Genomic DNA, 19,276 nt, shown 5'->3' on the forward strand with positions numbered 1-19,276 from the left:
TAACAATAGGAAGGTGATTTTAGATCTGGTAACATGAGCAAGAGTTTTTTTTTTATTCAATGAAGCCATTCAGTGAAACAGCAAAATCCATTTCAATAAAAGACATTAAACTAACTCTTCACTGTCAGGTTAAATGAGACTCCAAAAGTGTTAGAAGAGGAACATAAAGTGACTTCAGTTTGAGTTAGAAGATGAAGTGAACCCTAGATTAAAGGTTAGAAGGAGTTGACGAGGAGATGAGCGTGAGACGATCAGCTGTTCCGTGGGTAGAAATGTGGTGTGCCGAACTGTATGTGACCGTGAAAACTGTGTAACACTTCCAAAGAGACTGAAATACATTTTTGCCGAAGGCTTCTATCGCTCTCTCTCACACTCACCATGCAAATGGCCAAACAAAGTTTGCAAAACATATGCATACACATGAAGTTACACATCACAGAGTCACCGACACTTGAATATTACAGCAGTAAAGGCTTCAAAACTAAGGGGAAAGATAAAAGATTGTGCATAGATTCATCGATTTTTTATTTAGTTATTTATTTATTTTTATTTGTGAACTAATTACCTGTGTTGGGTTGTAATCTCCTGCTTCTTCCATTATCATTGTTTTTTTAGCAGTTTAAAGTATTATTTTTTACCATTTATTACATTAAATTGAAAAGGTTTTAATATACATAGTACTGAGATACTGTATGCTGAGGAAAGGTTTTTAGATTTCTCATTCATTTCTAACTGGAAATGATGCCTTTCTAAAGCAAATTCCAGGTAAAGCTGTTCCATACTGTACAGTGGATGAGAGTGTTGAATGTTTGATTATGCAGAGTTAAAAATCAAAAGATCAGCAGTCTGAGAACCACAAATAATGTTTAATAATGTAATCAACTGGATACACCTACCTTAACCACTATGACCTTGCCATCATTGGTGACCTCATCAGTGCGTATAGCGAAATGGCCCATCGCATCTCCTCCTGTAATTCTATAGACAGCGTTCCAGTTTGGTGTATGAGGCTGGTCCTTGTCTCTGACTGTCAAATTGGCCACCACCACACCCACAGCATTCTCTGGGACCTCTCCTAGGAACTAAGAGCGAAAGAAGACACAAAAAGAGCCGCTAAAATGATTTGAAGACAAACAGAAGCATACAGTAAACTTGCAATGTCCCAAACATATTCAGATGTCAAAATTCAAACACAAACTATAAAATTGCATTGGGACCATAGACTGTAAAAAAAAAAAAAATGGACGTAGTGTTTGCGACGTCACTCGTAGGTTTCTGAAGATAATTTTTGAAGCCTAAAGTGGACTTCTGGCAAGATGGCGAGCTAGGCGCACATGTTTTTGCTGAGCTCTGGCAAGACTCATTTAAACTTGTATGATTTATTGCTACCTTCTAACAAACTCAGTTGACTAATTAAACTCACTATTGCGTTTATTTCTTTTAATGTGCTTTGGTTCAGTTTTTTCTTTTTTTCGTTAAGTCTAAAATATACGGGAGAAAATATATAGAGCCCAAAGTGTACCCATGGAAACGGATCACATTTACGGTCGTGAGAATATCAAGGAAAGACGACGGGATGCCTCTCATATTACTCCGACCAAAAATCTTCCAAAGAAAACCAAACCAGAAGACACTGACATTTCCAATGCAGCCTTGCTACAGGCGAGTAACTCATTAACAGTGAGATTTGACTCTCAAGACCAAAAGCTGGAGGATATTGCAGATAAACTCAAACAAAACAGCATCATGATTGCAACCATCTCCAAGTCGGTCTAATTTAATGCTGCAGAGATTAAGGAGTGCAAGCAAAAATGTGGAGTGTTGGAAAAGCAAGCAGCAGTTCTCGTGAAATCTAATGAGGACTTCAGATCGAAAACATCAGAATTGGAGCGTTATAAGCGGAGATGGAATCTGCGTATTAAAGGGTTGAAAGAGCATGCTGATGAGGATGCACGGAAAGAGGTGATCGAACTTTTGGGTAATATAGCTCCGCACTTGGCACAGAAGTTGGAAGATGTTGTTGACTCGGTTCATCGGATTGGGAAAAAGGAAAGTGGAAGACACTGTCAAATGATTGTTCAGTTTGCCATGCGAAGATACCGAGACGAATTCTGGAAAATTACAAAGAATTAACAGCTGTGCACTGATCGGGGAATCAGGTTCGCAGAGGATCTGTCAGCTGAGGACCGGAGTGCGCGTGCAGCTCTTTGGCCGCTCATCCAAGAAGCCCGAAGCGCCGGTGTACCGACAAAACATGCTACCTATCAGATTGTGCTACCAATAATATATTTGCATTGTTTTAAGGGTAACGTTAGGTGTGGACGGGTAGGTTTAGGGTAGGGGTGTAGGTATGGACATTAAAAAAAGCCTCAAACCACATGAATAAGATGCTGGTAGCACAATCTGATAGCATTTTTCGCTATCGATTTGTGCTACCTATCTTTTTAATGGGAGGTAGCACAATTTGAGCGGGTAGCACAAATCGTCAGAACACCGGTAAGAAGGCATATCGTGGTCCCTTAGGATACATAGACGGTCGCCTAATCTTATCTGCAAATAAAAATACAGACTGAGTTCTTTCATAAAATGAAAAGACTGTGAGTAGTGAAGACTGAACAGGAAAGTCATCTGCCAGAGCATCAGTTCATGTTATTTCTCTCTTTTTTTTTTCTTAAATTGGCGTTATTCCATCCCCAGTAGGGATTGATTATTGTGTTTTTGTTAATAGTGTCCTACTTGTTCCATGCTTCAGTTTAATAGCTGTATTTATTTTCTTTCACTAAATGTTAGGGGTCTAAGAGACAATACCAAAAGAAAGGCTACTTTTTTGTTTTGTAAAGAGAGAAAGGCACAATATGTTCTTCTGCAGTAGACTCATTCAAGTAGCAGTGATCTTTTGGTCTAATCAGTGAACCAATTTTATTTGCTCATGGCACAATTCGTTCAGGTGGTTTTGCTTTTCTTTTTAGCAATTTTCCTGGGAAACGTATTGAGTCCAGATCCAGTTTAGATGGACATTGGTTATTTTGTATTCAAAAATTTGAAAATTGTTGCATTGTTTTAGGAAATGTGTATGGTTACAACAATGTATCCCAAAACAAACTTTTAATTTCAGAAATTTCATTGATATTAGAGGAAACGAAAACAAAGTATGCTACTGATTTTGTTATCTTGGGTGGTGATTTTAATATGGGGTATGATGAGTGGTTAGATAGGTCACCAACTAAATATGATGTACATCATTATAATTCATCATTGTTAGATTTTTGTAATAATCAAGGTTTAGTAGACCCCTGGCTTGAGTCAAACCCTTATCAGAGACAGTTTTCTTGGTTCAAACCTGATGCCTCTAGCAAGTCTCGAATTGACTTTTGGTTAATTTCTCATAATTTTTTGAACTATCAAACCATATCCAGTATATCGGCAGCTCCCCTTACTGACCATTGTTCAATTGAGTTGAGAATAAATCATAAAAATAAACAAAGGTTATTGGAAATTTAACTCTAACCTTCTTGGAAAAGAAGATTATACAAAATTGGTTAAAGACACAATTTTAAGTATTGTTAATGATGATAGCTTGGTTTCCTGGACAAGTAAATGGGAATTTTTTAAATACAAACTTCGTCAATTATCTATTTCTTATAGTAAACAACTTAATAAATATTATATTATAGAAGAGACCTCTATTATTAAAGAAATAAATGAATATTCTAAAAAGGAAATTTAACTGAGGATGATAGATCAAAATTGTTATATTTGCAGTCACAGTTGGATTAAATCTATATGAGGAAAGCTAAGGGGGCATATATTAGATCAAGAGCTAAGTGGATGGAAAAAGGAGAGAAAAACTCTGCTTATTTCTGTAGGTTAGAAAAAAAGCACCAAGAAAGAAATTCTGTTAAAACTTTAATTATTGATGGGGTAGAATGCTCAAATACACAATTAATAGCAAAAAAAATGGTCAACTTTTATCAAAATTTATACTTGTCGCTCCTTTCCAATATTAGACCCTAATTCCCTTTTTGAAAAAATCTGAGAATTTGTCCCTCATATAGATGAACAATTCAAAATGATATGTGATGCAGAATTAACAATTGAGGAGCTTGATTCTGCTGTTATGCGCTTATTTATCAGCCCTTTTGCTCACTCTGGATAAGTACAGTTCTTGGAGAGTGGGGAGGGTTGTACCAATGATTCGCTCAGCAGTCCGGACCACCCTCCGTAGTCTTCGGAGGTCAGATTTGGTAGCTGAGCTGAACCAGACAGTTATTGAAGTGCAGAGGGTGGATTCAATGATGGCAGAGTAGAACTTTTTCAGCAAGTCCTGTGGCAGGTTGAACTTCCTTCAAAGGAAGTACAACCTCTGCTGGGCCTTTTTCACAATGGACTCAATGTGATTGTCCCACTTCAGGTCCTGAGAAATTGTGGTGCCCAGGAATTTGAATGACTCCATTGCAGTCACAGTGCTGTTCATGATGGTGAGTGGGGGAAGAGCAGGGGGGTTTCTCCTGTCATCTCCACAGTTTTGAGCATGTTGAGCTCCATGTTGTTAAGACTGCACCAGACAGCCAGCTCCTTAACCTCCTGTCTGTAAGCAGACTCGTCACCATCCTGAATGAGGCCGATCAGTGTGGTGTCATCTGCAAACTTCAGGAGCTTGACAGAGGAGTCTTTAGATGTGCAGTCATTGGTGTAGAGGGAGAAGAGCAGTGGGGAGAGAACGCAGCCCTGTGGAGCTCCAGTGCTGATGGTGCAGGTGTTGGATGTGAATTTTCCAAGCTTTACCAACTGCTGCCTGTCTGTCAGGAAGCTGTTTAGCCACTGCCAGACAGAGGTGGGGACGGAGAGCTGTGTCATTTTATTCTGAAGGGTGTCTGGGATGATGGTGTTAAAGGCGGAGCTGAAGTCTTCGAACAGGATCCTCACATAAGTCCCTGGTCTGTCCAGATGCTGCAGGATGAAGTGCAGTCCCATGTTGACTGCATCATCCACAGACCTGTTTGCTCTATAGGCAAACTGCAGGGGGTCCAGTAAGGGTCCAATGATGTCCTTCAGATAAGCCAAAACCAGTCTTTCAAATTATTTCATGGCCACAGACATTAGAGCCACAGGTCTGTAGTCATTGAGTCCTGTAATTTTGGGTTTCTTTGGGACGGGGATGATGGTGGAGCGTTTGAAGCCTGAGGGGACTTCGCACAGCTCCAGTGATCTGTTGAAGATCTGTGTGAAGAAGAGGGCCAGCTAGTCAGCACTGATTTTTAGGCAGGCTGGTGGCACACCGTCTGGGCCTGGTGCTTTCCTTCTTTTGTTCTTTCTGAAGACCTGGCACACGTCATCTTCACTTATCTGAATTGTAGGTGTGGGGGAGAGGGGGGTTGCTGGAGGTGTGACTGGTTGTGTGGAGAGGTGTTCAGGGCGGGTGTGGGGTGATTTTTCAAACCTGCTATAGAACTCGTTCAGGTCGTCTGCTAGTTATTGATTCTCCAAAGTGCTGGGGGATGGTGTCTCGTAACTGGTGACATCTAGGCATAAACATTTCTAAAGATGAGATCATGATGGAAAAACAAAATGTTTGGGATAGATGGAATGAATGCAGAGGTAGACTTGATGCATGGATGCAACGGGATCTATAAATTTTTGGTAGAATTTATTTAACTAAAATTGAGAGTTTGGCTAGGTGTATATATCCTGCATCTTGTCTATAGTGACAGCAGTGCTGCCGTGTAAAGACAAAACACCATAACTTTGTTTTTGGTCGAAAATGAGTTATTGATAATAGCTCCTTTATCATGTGTATAAGTATCATGGAGAAAAGCCCCGGAGAAACCAAGGCAGAACACAGTATAACATCAGTTACCGCTCTTTGACTTTGTTTTGAAAGCTCAAAATAAGTTACGGTGCTCTGGATTTGTTTGCATTCGTTTGTCAATACTGTTCCAGGTATTCTGCCTTTGTTTTACTGTTCATTAAAGTCTACCGCGTTTAAACTATGGTGTGACTTGTGTACTTTTAAATATCTGTCGGCACTTCGTTAGACAAGCAAATTAGATCGCTCCATTTTTTCTTTTTATAATGCAGATTATTCACTCAGTGCCAGCTGTCAGTCTGGGGCTGCACACTTTTGTCCATGAGGACTCATCAAATGCGGTGACAGCGTATCACACATAAAATCAATAACTGTTCGCAATTAAATCCATTTCCTTCCTTTTATTGTAAGTCGATAAAATCCATTGCAACGAACGCCATCGAAGATATTTAATTCACAATCATTCAGAGCATTATCCCTGCTGGCGTTCACATCAATCCACAAGTCGTTCTAAAGGCTATTTTAATTCAGTTCTATGTAAAAACAATAGGCTAAGTATGTCTTGCATCCTTTAATGTTAGCGAAAATTGCAAATAAATTGTTTGCAAAACGGTATCCACTCATGTTTAACTTTTTGTCTGGTTGTTACGGTCAGAAAAATAAAATAAAAAAATCACATTAGGCTACTAGATGTTACAGCCTAGCCAATGATCTCTAGATTTTATACAGAGGTTACTTTAATGATTCTGTAAATGGTGATCAGTACCCTATTTAATGTGGAAGTTACTGCCTTTTGCCTTGGCGTGACATCTCACTTTTTGCAGACAATGCAAAAGCAGAGTACAATATCAATATAGTGGTGAAAATCAAGTTTGAGATAATTTTCATTAAAACATCTAATTGCCAGATTTCCAGTGTCCTACCTATAATTATTTTTTCAGCCAGATCATTTCCATAATGACCAGCGTTATCTACCAAGTGCAGTGCAAACTACCACCTGTTTTAAGACATGCTTTTTTGGGGCATTAAATTATGGCACAAATACCAGTAATTTAGAACGTTAGTAAATCGCCTTGTGTTATTCATTTTAATACTCTCATAACTTTTGCGTCTGAAATGGAAACTTCTACAATTGCATATTCAATAAGGTCAGGCACAAAAATATCTGTCCTTAAGGCCACGTCTTTAGTAAATTCTGACAGTACTATTTTAACACCAAAAGATGGTTTGCGCTGGCGCAAGCTGTTAATAAATCTGGCCCCTAATGCCATGCGTTTGAACATTTCTGGTCCGGTATTTTGTTTCTACTGCAATGGAATTCATACATACAAGGATACCAAATACTTGGGAATAATTAGGGCCAATCTATTACAGGGAAAATTGACTTAAAGGAACCTACAGTTCAGTGTCCTGCTAAAGGCACTATGGTAATGGTTCATGGGTTATTACCAAACAGTTCCTTGAGGGCTTTGTTCTTGGACTTGTCAGCTTTTTGGTATGGCTTTTGAGTATTGCAACAGTTCAAGTAAGCATCGCAGACAGTGTAAGGGGTAAGTTTTGGATCTCATTTGTTACACATGGTTCTTGAAAGAATATCACACTCTACTAGCTATACCCACAGCCCAAGGTGCAAATGTGCGGCAAGCTGTAGCACACAAACACAAGCTCATTACCACTCAGTAATCTACTGTTTAAAGGGGTTATGAAGTGTGTCCGCCAGATGCTGTTTACAGTAATGGCATCACCATGCAGCAGAGACTACAGCCAAATACACACTGCTACATGTTCAGTAGAGACCTATGCTGCAGTGGAGGCTATTTACTTTTAAGTGTAGCTTCTTAAGATTAAAGCTAGTCATTATCTAAATTATTTTCACTACAGTCAAGCGCCATGCAACTCTAAAAAGTAGTTAGCTACACTACAAGCTACTAACAACAGCTAATATACTAATATGAACTAATTAGCTATTCCTAGTTAGCTACCTGATAATGTATTTTGCCACACTACAAGGTACTAATGAAAGCTACTATACTAATAAGCTATACTAAGAGAAGTTAGCAAAATAAAATTAGCAACACTAACAGCTATAATAAGCAAGCACAGACTAATTAGATATTCAAAAAAGTTAGCTACTTGAAAAGTAGTGTACAGATACTAACAAAAGCTACTATAGCCTAGTGATAAGGACTAACAAGCTATTCTTAAAATAATGACAAAACTAGCAATGCTGAAAGCTGTAAACATGCTAACAACCCTTATGAAAATTAACCAAGGTTTTATTATAGTAAAAGTGTAGTAACCATGTTTTTTTTGGAGGCTTGAGTGCCATTTGTATAACCACAGTTTGACTACAAATACCATGGCTAAACTATGGTTAGTGTAGCAAAACCACGGTCCATTTGTTGTTACCATGGTTTAACTACAACAACTGTTTTTTTTTGTTTATATTTGTAGTACAACCATGCTTAATTTTCATAAAAGTACTTACACTAGCTATTCTTAAAGTAGTTAGATACTTGAAAAAGTAATTTGCTACACTGCAAACTAAGCTACAATACAAATAAGGACTGATTAGCTATTCTTAAAGTAGTTAGATACATGAAAAAGTAGTTGCTACACTACCAGATACTAACAAACGCTGCTATAATAAGGACTAAGTTATTTTTAAAGTAGTTAGTTAAAAGGTTTGCTTTACTACAATCCACTAACAAGCAAACTTTATATTCTTAAGAAGTTAGCTACACATCATCGGGATCGGGAAAGGTCCTTGAGTCGGGAATCGAACTTGGGATGCCTGTAGCGCAACAGCGCTTTATGTCAGCGTACATTTCATTTAACTGAATAATCCAAATTAACCTAACGAACATGTTAGAGAAGCGTGTTCGATTAATGCCTGAGTTTCTTCGATTACAAATGTCACTCACTGGAGAAAGTAGTTCATTTAGTGTTGTGATATTTCAGAAAAATGTAATGATTATCTGCGCTACATTTACTTAGCAACTCCCCAACACTGGCAAAGACGCTTTCATATATACTCCAGATACTTAAAATAGAATAAATGGTGGTTTATTTTCATGGTTTATTGGTTGAAATCATCAAAAGGAGAGAATGATAGAGAGACAGTAATGTCTACTGCTGTAGTGATGAAAACATCACAGGGCCGTCCCATCTCTCCGGCTGCATGCTGTCTGGAATGCACAGCTGCATTTACTGATAAGCAGAAAACACTCTGTTGAGATCAAACAAATGTGCTGTGTCCCTTCCAGGATGGGGTGCAAGAGACCAGTAGAGGACAGGACAGTAGAAGACATGATTGAGTGACTGATTGATCTGTGCAAAATCAGAGTATGCTTTCTCTATAGGCTACTGCTTCCAGTTTGATAAAAAAAAAAAAAAAGAATCATCTGGAGGCTAGTTCAATAACATTTTGAAATCGCGTGTTATGTATGTGTGAAGGCATGTTGCATGTGTGTGTGTTGTCAAAAAGAAGAGGAAAGGAAAGCGGTACTTGGTTATGATTTGTGGATTATTGCGTGGAGAAGTGGGAAGAAATTCAGAGGATAGACAAAGGTAAAAAAGAAAATAATTTTTTCTTGGTTTTGGAACCAAGGGCAACATTGAGCCACATTCTCTTTAAATATATGTAAATAAATATTTAATTAAAACCATATTAGATGTGCTAGTTAGATTATACTTAAATAAAGAAATGATCTGTGACAGAACTGAATTAATTAGAGGAATCATGGATTTATGTCTTTCATCAATATTCAGTACATTTCCATTCAAGTCAGGCAAGTCAGTTTGAAGAATCTCATTACTAATAACACCATTTATATTTAATGACAGGCTGAGCGTGTTGCCCAATATTATTATTATTATTTTTTCTTCAGTCAAGAGTTTACATTTGTAAACAGCTCAGTCTAGAAGCTAAAATTAAATAAATAAATAAAGAATAAATCATATAAAAATAAGTTTTTACTTAAATAAATGATCACAGAAGCCCTAAAGAACATTTTGCTGAGTTGTACTTTCTTTCGACTTTAAAAGTTAATCTGACTTGCAGTAGTAAAACAACCCTAAATCAATGTATTTTTGAAATACTTGTTGAATGATTATACCTAATCACAATAATATCAAAAATGTTGATGCTTATAAATGTACTCCGGGGCTTCTGTAAAAAAATACCAATAAACAAACAAACAAACAAAACTAGCATCTGCAGAGAGATTTAGGGAGTATATAAAAGTAAAAATAAAAGACAAACAAAAATCTCTACATGGTGTCAAGATGAAAAACACGACTACAGAGACGTGATTTTATGGCATTCTAAAGAAAACAGATCCATAGCATCGCAGCACATAAACATTAATGCCGCACATTAACGATAACGCCTGTGGTACAGTATATTTATGCTTTCTCCCATGGCGATAAACTCTCAGGTCCACTGTGTTCATCATCTTCTTCTAAACAACCATCATCTTCATCATCATAATAATTGCCATTACAGTCATCATGGCGCTTCAATACAGAGAGTGATCAGTTACATCTTAAAATGCAGTACTATTTTGCTTTACTTTCGAGAAGCGACGGCTCTTTCCATATTCATGCAGTTTTTACATGAATAAAACATACGGCTGTCTTCAAATTGGAAGCGATATATCTGCTAGGTTTACACCCCCTCAAGCAATTTTGCTTAATTAGCTTGCTTACGTTTCTGAGGGTCTCCTACGGCAAGATGTATACTGCTTCATGCCTCTGTCAAATGCAAATAATCACAGAACATTTTTACCCTGCTCCGACTCAGTCTGTGTGGGGGAATGAGAGAGTGAGAGAGAGAGTGAGAGATAGGTTGGATGAAAAACAAAACAAATTAGTTCTAGCACATAACTCATGAATTCTGCTTGAAAGATGGTGCGTATGTGCTTCAGTGTGCGTCTGTCACAAGCATGCAATGGGAAGAAGCACAAGCCCAATTCCACGGCCTAAAGACAAAGCGTCGATGAGAAGTTGATTCGACGTTCATAATCTCAGCTTTAAAGCTTTACTTTAATGAAATGTTTGTCTGCGTTTAATTAGCAACGCATGTGGTGAAGAATTTTATACGGTTACGAGCAAGTCAATTTGCTGTCTGGGCTCCGCCGTCAAGGTGTTTTATATTTTTGCTCTTTCTCTTTCTTCCTAGTGTAGGCCTACTATTTCCAAAAAACAGATTCAGCAAGTCCTTCACAAACCGCTGACTGAATCAACAAACCTCTCGCAAGTGTCAGGACATGTGAGCCCGCCATAAACCAGTTGTGAGTAATTTTCTCACATATGTGACAAGTGTTTGTTATTGGGAGCGAGAGCATGTGCCGAGTGTGGGACTTAATTGCTGGTGTCATCTGGGTTAACTTGCTCTGTTAGGACCTGTCATACGCATTGAGCTAAGACAAGACAACCCAAACGCTGAAGTTGTTCTTTTGCTGCACTGTATAATTACGGACGCTGCGATGGACAAGGACGTGTGCGCCAGAGCGCTCAAGCCTGCATGGAGGAAAAAAAACTTTCGAAACTTGACAATTTCAGAAAGTATCAAGAGTAATTAAGTGGGTGGATGAGCAATGAGTTAATTTGATTTTTGTCTTGCTTTCAATTTCGCTCTGTTTTGACCTTTGTTCAGACAGAGAAAGTGTCTAATGCACGGATCAGAGAGTCTTTTAGTGTGTATTACATAGGGGAGGTGTCACAGAAAAGATGGATGGAGGTCTGTCCTAAGTCCCTCCCTCCCAACTCTCCATCTCATTCTGGACCATAAGCGTTGATAGACCCTATTTTAAATCTGCGATTAACTGAGCTGTCAGCACCCTTAAAAATCTGTGATTGTGTGATCTCTCTTCACGTTTGACGAAAACAGCAGCTGCAGCAGCTATCTGAAGCTGTTCGCTGTGAATACACATTAAACAACCTTAAAGTTTAGGTAAAGTATTATCCTTTTCCCTCTAAAAATAACTGTCAGTCAAGTTTTGAACTACTTTTTTACATTTTGCACTTAAAGGGATAGTTCACCCAAAAATAAAAATTGTCACCACTGACAGTACTCACCCTCGTGTCATTCCAAACTCATACATTTTTTGTTTTTTTTTCTCTATCTTTGGGACACAATTGAGGATATTTTAATATTGTCTAATCCTTTTTGCCCATTCATTGAAAGTTCACACACACACACACACACACACACACGTCTGGTTTGCTATCCTTGTGGGGACTCTCCATAGGTGTAATGCTTTTTCTACTGTACAGAACGTATTTTCTATTGCCCTACACCAACCCTACACCTAAACCCACCCCTTACAGGAAACTTTCGGCATTTTTAGATTTTCAAAAAACGACATTCTGTGTGATTTATTAGCTTGTTTACCCGTGGGGACCTCAGATTAGGTCCCTACCGTGACACGAGTCCCCATGAGTCTGTGTATTCAGGTTTAAGTCCCCACCTGAATATAAAAACAGGTACATTCAGTACAAAAGTAAAAGTGTATTCAGTTCAATTTGTAAAATATTAACATAAATCTGGCAATATTTTATTACATTGGCTGTTGTATGTAATATGTATCATGGCAGTTTGGAAATTAAATGGTGAGTGGCACTGAAAGTTTGAAAATAACGCACTGGCACCACCTGCATTAAACCCTTTCCAATCCAAACCAATGTTAACAAAAGCAAACGTGAGATACAAATTGAACTTACTGAAGCAACCATGCCATTTTAGCTTACTTCTAAGTCTTTGAGCTCTCTTATTGTTGTTTGTGCTTCACAGAATTCCTACCTGAGTACAAAAGGGTACCTGGTGAGAAACCAAAGAAGTTTACTACATCAGAAAAGGAATAAAAGTTGTTGTTGTTTTACTAATATTTATTTCAGCTTAAAATTATATGCGCAAGTATGCTTTTATTATGTGTAAGTATGCTTAAAAAAAAAAAAAAAGTTTTGGTTACATGGACTTTCAATGGAGGGACAGAAATGTGTTTCAGAAATGAACAAAATAAACATTCCTCTGAGCTGCATCAGCTCTGGCTCAAGCGAGGGGCACTGGGTCATGACCCCAAGAAGAACCTTTGACCCTGACCCTGTAAACCCTTGAGGCTTCCACTGTGGGTGTCTGTAGCCCTGTCAGCTCATCACATCTCAAACCCACCAATAACAGCATCCAAATGCTCGACACGCACAGAGAGACCTGTCCACAAGCATCTAGTCCTTAAAAACAACATTTGAGAATAAAATGACACCAATTAAAATGAAGAACAAGACAGTCTGATGCCAGATGATAGATGTCATACTGATTTAACTAACTATCGTTTGGCCTTCAAATAAATATTACAGGTAGAAAAAATGTGCAAAATAATTCAGAATGCTTCAGCATCAGACGGCGTGGCAGAGGCCCGGGGATATTACTTAATGAGAGAGAAAACGCAAGGGCACCAGAGATGAGCGCTGCGAGAGAGCGATAAAAGAGGGATGGCAGATAGCAGGAAATAAATGGAAACGGAGAGAGAGCTAGATACAGAAAGCCAGAGAGAAGGATCGAGGGAAGGAGATAAATGGTTAAGCGAAGAAGGAAGGAGAGAGAGATGGAGGCTGACAGAAACAAACACTGGTAAATGTGGGAAGAGAGGTGTAGAGATACAGAGATAAAGAAAACAGGAGATGGAGTATGTACTGAAGGAGAAAGGAGAAAAAATGAGTGGATGAGAGGGGATTGAAGCCAGATGCCTGAAGAGAAACTACAGTCACCTAAGGGGCAGAACTGGCACTAGGACAGGCAAGAGAGAAAGAGAGAGAGAGAGAGAGAGAGAGAGAGAGAAAGCACCTGATCACACATCTCTCTCATTCCCTACACCCTCCATTTCACTCCATCTCTTCCCTCATCACCTCACAGAATTCATTGCTCTTAGTGAATCTCTCTTTGTTTCACAGCTCCAGTAGTTCCTCCAGCTGTCAGACAGTATTGTGTTAATTAAATGAGAATCAAGACACTGTTTGAATTCAGAAATCGGTGTAATGAGGAGAGGATGCGTCCAAACAGGCAGACTATAACTCTGTTCCAAAACCTAATCTTACAAGGCAGTGTCCTAACCATCATGACACCTCATGACTGACTGATCTGGAATGCTTTACATGAGCAGCAACTATCAGTGCCATACAAATTGAGATCTGGCTTACAATTGCAATGTCTTATATAGAATTTGATGTTAGCAGAATAATACTCTTATAAGTATACAAATACAAATATGGGGTAAAATTATCTTATAGGCAATACATTACAGGCAAAAACGTTTTTTCCATGCACTGGTCAGTTTTGAGATTTTGGGCTAAAGCTGTTTGGCTTTTCATAAATGTTTCAGACTAGTGGGAAGAAAATATCCAAAATACACTTCAAGTGTTCATTTTATTGATTGATTGATTGAACTTCAGCAGAACATGCCTGCAGCAAATGTTACAATTTGATTTCTATCTATATATATTTAAAGGTTTTTACAGAGAGTTTTGTTTATATTTGTTTTCTTGTAACAAAATTTAATTCCTAGAAACATGGTGAAAATATTTTTTTCTTGCTTTTCACAGCATTTTCAGATTTTCAGAGTGATAAAAAATATCCAAAATCGGTAACACTTTACAATAAGGTTCCATTTATTAACATTAGTTAACAACATTAGTAAACATGAACTAAGAATGAACAATACTTCTACAGCATTTATGTTGAACATTTAACATCTTAAATGTTGTTAATTTCAGCATTTACTGATGCATTATTAAAATCACAAGTTGTGTTTGTTAACATTAGTTAATGTAGTATGAACTAACATGAGTAAACAATGAACAACTGTATTTTCATTAACTAACATTAACAAAGTTTAATAAATAGTGATATAAATGCATTGTTCATTGTTTGTTCATGTTAGTTAATACATTAACTAATGTTAATAAATGGAAATTTATTAATTTATTATTCTAAAGCGTTACTCCAAAATCTCTTCTGTAAAATCTGTCAACAAAATGAAACGAGAATCTTGAATCTGGCTTTATCTAGTGTTCAGATTTCTTTTCTGAAAAGCATGCAAATGAGTGAATAGTTAATTGCACCTCACCCATACCACCCATGCATATTTCAACATAATATTTCAGAAAACCTGCTTTCAGAATGCTTGCAATTCTTTATGTAATCAACCAACTAGGGAAGTAAGGTCATCTCTATTGAATAATTGTTACCCTATACAACTATATTTTTAAAAGAAACTTTTCAGTACGGAATGAAATACAGTTGATTTGCAATCATCACTTTTAATTGCATGCTTTTCAAAGAGTTTTTGAGCATTTAGCACATTTATGATATGTTAAACTGTTACCTGTGTAGATATTAGAACACATTATATGATATGTAAATGCTCTCTATAAGTTGTAGGGTACTCACTGTTTTAGAGTCCAGCTCTGGAGGGTTATCGTTGATGTCAGTGATGCTAATGAGGGCCGTGGCGGTGTTGGACAGGCCGAAGTTTAGACTGCCCTCCATATCGGTGGCTTGGACTATGATGGTATACTGAGACACTTTCTGAAACACAACAGAACATGTCCATTTTAATCAACACAACGCACATGTAAATCAGGACTTACTGAATGAGAATTTACCACAGATTTTATACAGTTTTGGAATTAAAACAATAATAAAAAATGATAATTAAGTTTTTTTTCTTCTTTTTTTTTTTCCCCGACACAAAAAATGTGTTATATTTAACTTCACTTGACTGTACAGAAATGATATCAGATTAAAAATTGTTACTGAATGATTACTACGTTATATCAAAATAATATAGTACATTGTAATACAATGTCTTTTTAACGTGTATTTTACTGTTTTGTTTTTTGTAATGTCTGTTTTATTGTTCTGCTAATGGACCTTGAGTCTATATATTTTATTTTAGAAATTTTGTCATGCGCTTTTTTCCTTTTTTTTTTTAATTATTATATCTGACATTTATATTTTTCTTTATTTTAGCTTTATTTTTATGAAAAAAAACTAATTTTAATAGTCTTAGTTTTGTTAACAATAACAACACTGCTCCCAAGTACCATGGTATTACCACTAGTACCAAAAAATAGTGTTGTCCCTAAAGTATGATTACAAACCTTATTCATCCATTTTCTGTGATGGAACAGCCGAGCAGTCCAGAAGTTTGGCATCTAAGCCTGAACAAAGCTGTTACAAATACTTTGAGACTGTGTATATTTGGGAAATGGTGGTTCTTTGTGTTTGTCTGTGGATACGTCTGTCTGTCTGTGCTTGCATGCAGGCTTTTCTGCTAATTAGGACAAGAGGCTACAGTGAACTTTGTTTTGCTTTGATACTTTGTCGCTCACTATTTATGGAAAGACACACGCATACACACACAGATAATCAGTGCGCAAAAACAACTCTTCATCAATGGACATGAACCAGCCTGTTTGTAACCATGGATGAAAAGCAGGGGTTGCAAGGGCAACAGATGGATAGAAACATGTGCGCACACATCGAAGTGTTTGTTGTTGCATGGCCAACGTTCCTTTTGGGCATAGATCTGAAACTGTGCCCCAGTCCATGCTCGGGTGAATCTGACTCCAGTTAGTCCACACTGGGAGGAGACAGAGAGCTTAGCCTGAGCCAAAGCCTCTCCTCTGCCTCTTTCAGCTCCAGCCGTATTAATCCGGTTGGCCGAAAGCCTTCTGTTGTTGCAGACAGGAAGTGGGGGGAGTCAAGGACAAGTCAGTGTTCCACTGAGACCGGTCTGGGGACGGGTGTCTTGGAGGGAGGTGGATGACTGCTGCTGTGAAGCAACGAATACCCTCGTAAGAGCTTGCTAGGGATCTTGATGGTTTTACTTTGATGGCTTCCTTTTGTTTTAGCAGATGACTGACCATGGGACATCAATTTAACCATAACTAAACATCAGAAATGCCTCTCTGGCTCAGGACTGCCTACGTAGGCTGCATAATTATGTTGCCTTCTAAAGCCAAATTCATACATGTGTGTATCCTTCACAAGAAAAAAAACCCATAGGCCTATATTCCACAATGTATATATATATATATATAGTGCTTAACATTTAATGATTTTTTATCTGACCAAAAAAACACTAAAAATACAGAAATATTATGAAAGTGTTGCAATTGTAAAAGTTTTACTAATATATTTTATAATTTATTTATTCCTGTGATGGCAAATCTGAATTTTCAGCAGCCGTTACTCCAGTCTTCAGTGTCACATGACATATCGGAAATTACTCTAATTTGTTGATTTGGAACTTTAGAAACATTTTTTTCGTATTGTCAATGCTGAAAACAAACTGTTGTTTTCAGTTAAACAGTTGCTTAAAGGGGACCTATTATGCATAAATCACTTTTATAAGGTGTTTGAACACAGTTGTGTGGCTGCAGTGTGTGAAAACAACCAGCCTATAATGTTAAAAATCCAACCACTAATTTTTTAATAAAACCAATAAATCATGAACAGTCTCTCCAAACGAGCTGTTTCAGATTCTCCCTCTGTTCACGTCACCGAGGGGAAAAAGTCCCACCCATTTGTGACGCTCTCTGCCCTATTAGCATAAACACAGCCCTAAGTGAGAAGCTGCAGTCCGCTATTACTGAAGATATACAACGTCAGCGCCAAAGAGGCAATACAAGCATTGTGTTTTGGGATGCACTTTTGAACATAGAAGACGTGTGTTGTTATTTTTATCCTGCCGTGCTCCCTGTCTGTGTAATTCATAAACACAAATTTATTATGCATAGTATAATCAGATGACTGACTTTGAAACACAGTATTTTTTTTGTAAAGATAACATGCTTGTACTAATAGGGGAATGTTTATTTGCAAAGGCTAGCTCTGCTAATGCCGGAGATTGAGCTCTTGAAGCTCCACCCTCTTCTCCGGGAGCACCAGCTCATTTGCATTAAAGCAACATACTCAAAAACAACGCATTTTGGCTCATACCCTAAAAGTGGCAATTTTAACAAGCTATAAAAAAAATTATCTCTGGGGTATTTTGAGCTAAAACTTCACACATACGCTCTGGGGACATCAGAGACTTATTTTACATCTTGTAAAAAGGGGCATAATAGGTCCCCTTTAATATTTTTGTGTAAACATGTATTTTTCTAGGATTCTTTGATGATTTGCATTTATTTAAAATATCAATTCTGATGATATTTCAAATTCTGTCATTAATTACTCACCCTCAAGTTGTTCCAAACCTGTAAGACCCTTGTTCATCTTCGGAACACAAATTAAGAAATTTTTGATGAAATCCGAGAGCTTTCTGACCCTGCCATAGACAGCATCACAACTGAAACGATCCTAGGCTCAGACTAGAAAAGACATCATGAAAATAGTCCATGTGACATCAGTGGTTCAACCGTATTTTAACAATTAGTTTAATAATGTTCTTCCGCGGATTCTCACATTTCATCAAAACTATCTTAATTTGTGTTCCGAATATGAATGAAGGTCTTATGGGTTTGGAATGACATGAGGGTGAGTAATTAATGACAGAATTTTTCATTTTTGGTTGAACTATCCCTTTAATGTATCCATGTTGAACACCAATTTATTAAAAAAATGTTGAGAGTAGCATGCATCCTTCTCTAATTGGAAACATGCATTAGTCACTGAATAGTAGTCAATAAATATTCATCTTTAAAACTTGAATTTGTTCTAGCTCTACGGACATGACCTCATGATGCCTAGAAGCCTGTCTGAAACCAGTTTCCCTAGCAGGGAACTTCATTCAAAAACTGTTAATTGACTGAATGACTGGACAGGTCTTTCAGATTCTTTCTGTCTACCCATCCATATTTCGCTCTCCCTCTGATAGCTGTATTTAAGAGGCAGGTCAGGGACTCCTCAGAGGAACGCTCACGGTTTTAAAATACTTAAAGAACCGCAGAGTACTGTGGACACACACTGAGAGTCATTAAAACCTGCGTCTTCTTGTTAATATTGCCCAGTTCGGCTCTATTAATGAGAACTCAATAGCAGCTGACCTTTATTAACACCATAATGAAATATCAATACTTTCTCCTCTGGTTATGCTCTGCAGAGAACAAGAGAAACAAATCAGTGTGTAATTAATCTTGCACACTTTCCATACAGCGCCGGCTGCGGGGATGGAGAATGTGACGCTAAAATGAGCTTAAACACATTTCCAGTCCTGAAGAGAATGTAAAATGATTACACCTCAGGACAACTGGCAGGACCTCGGCGACTTGAGAGCAGATCCAGCAAGAGGCCAGTTTCACCCATACAGACTCTCACACGCTTGAGTCAACTGTTATGAGGAGCATTTCACAGCCCAACGGGCCCTGACCTCACCTTCCCGGCACCTCGCTCGTTTCCTCAGGAGACATGGGAATAGGAGAGGTGATAAGGGGAAGGAGAGGAGGAAAGTGACGGTGGAGGAG

At 37.9% G+C, this 19,276-nt stretch overlaps 1 protein-coding gene across 1 annotated transcript in view; it reads right to left on the reverse strand.

Moving 5' to 3' along the window:
• The window catches only part of LOC306854969 (cadherin-4-like), a gene marked incomplete at both ends in the record, with an annotated part of 253,169 nt that overhangs the window by 15,330 nt on the left and 218,563 nt on the right, over positions 1-19,276 (reverse strand). Inside the window, 2 exons of the mRNA XM_079393318.1 lie at positions 897-1,082; positions 15,255-15,392. Coding sequence (XP_079249444.1) covers positions 897-1,082; positions 15,255-15,392 — 324 coding nt within the window. The remainder of the gene's footprint in view (positions 1-896; positions 1,083-15,254; positions 15,393-19,276) is intronic.

The sequence above is a fragment of the Barbus barbus genome (assembly GCF_936440315.1).
Source record: "Barbus barbus genome assembly, chromosome: 35".
Taxonomy (NCBI): Eukaryota; Metazoa; Chordata; class Actinopteri; order Cypriniformes; family Cyprinidae; genus Barbus; species Barbus barbus.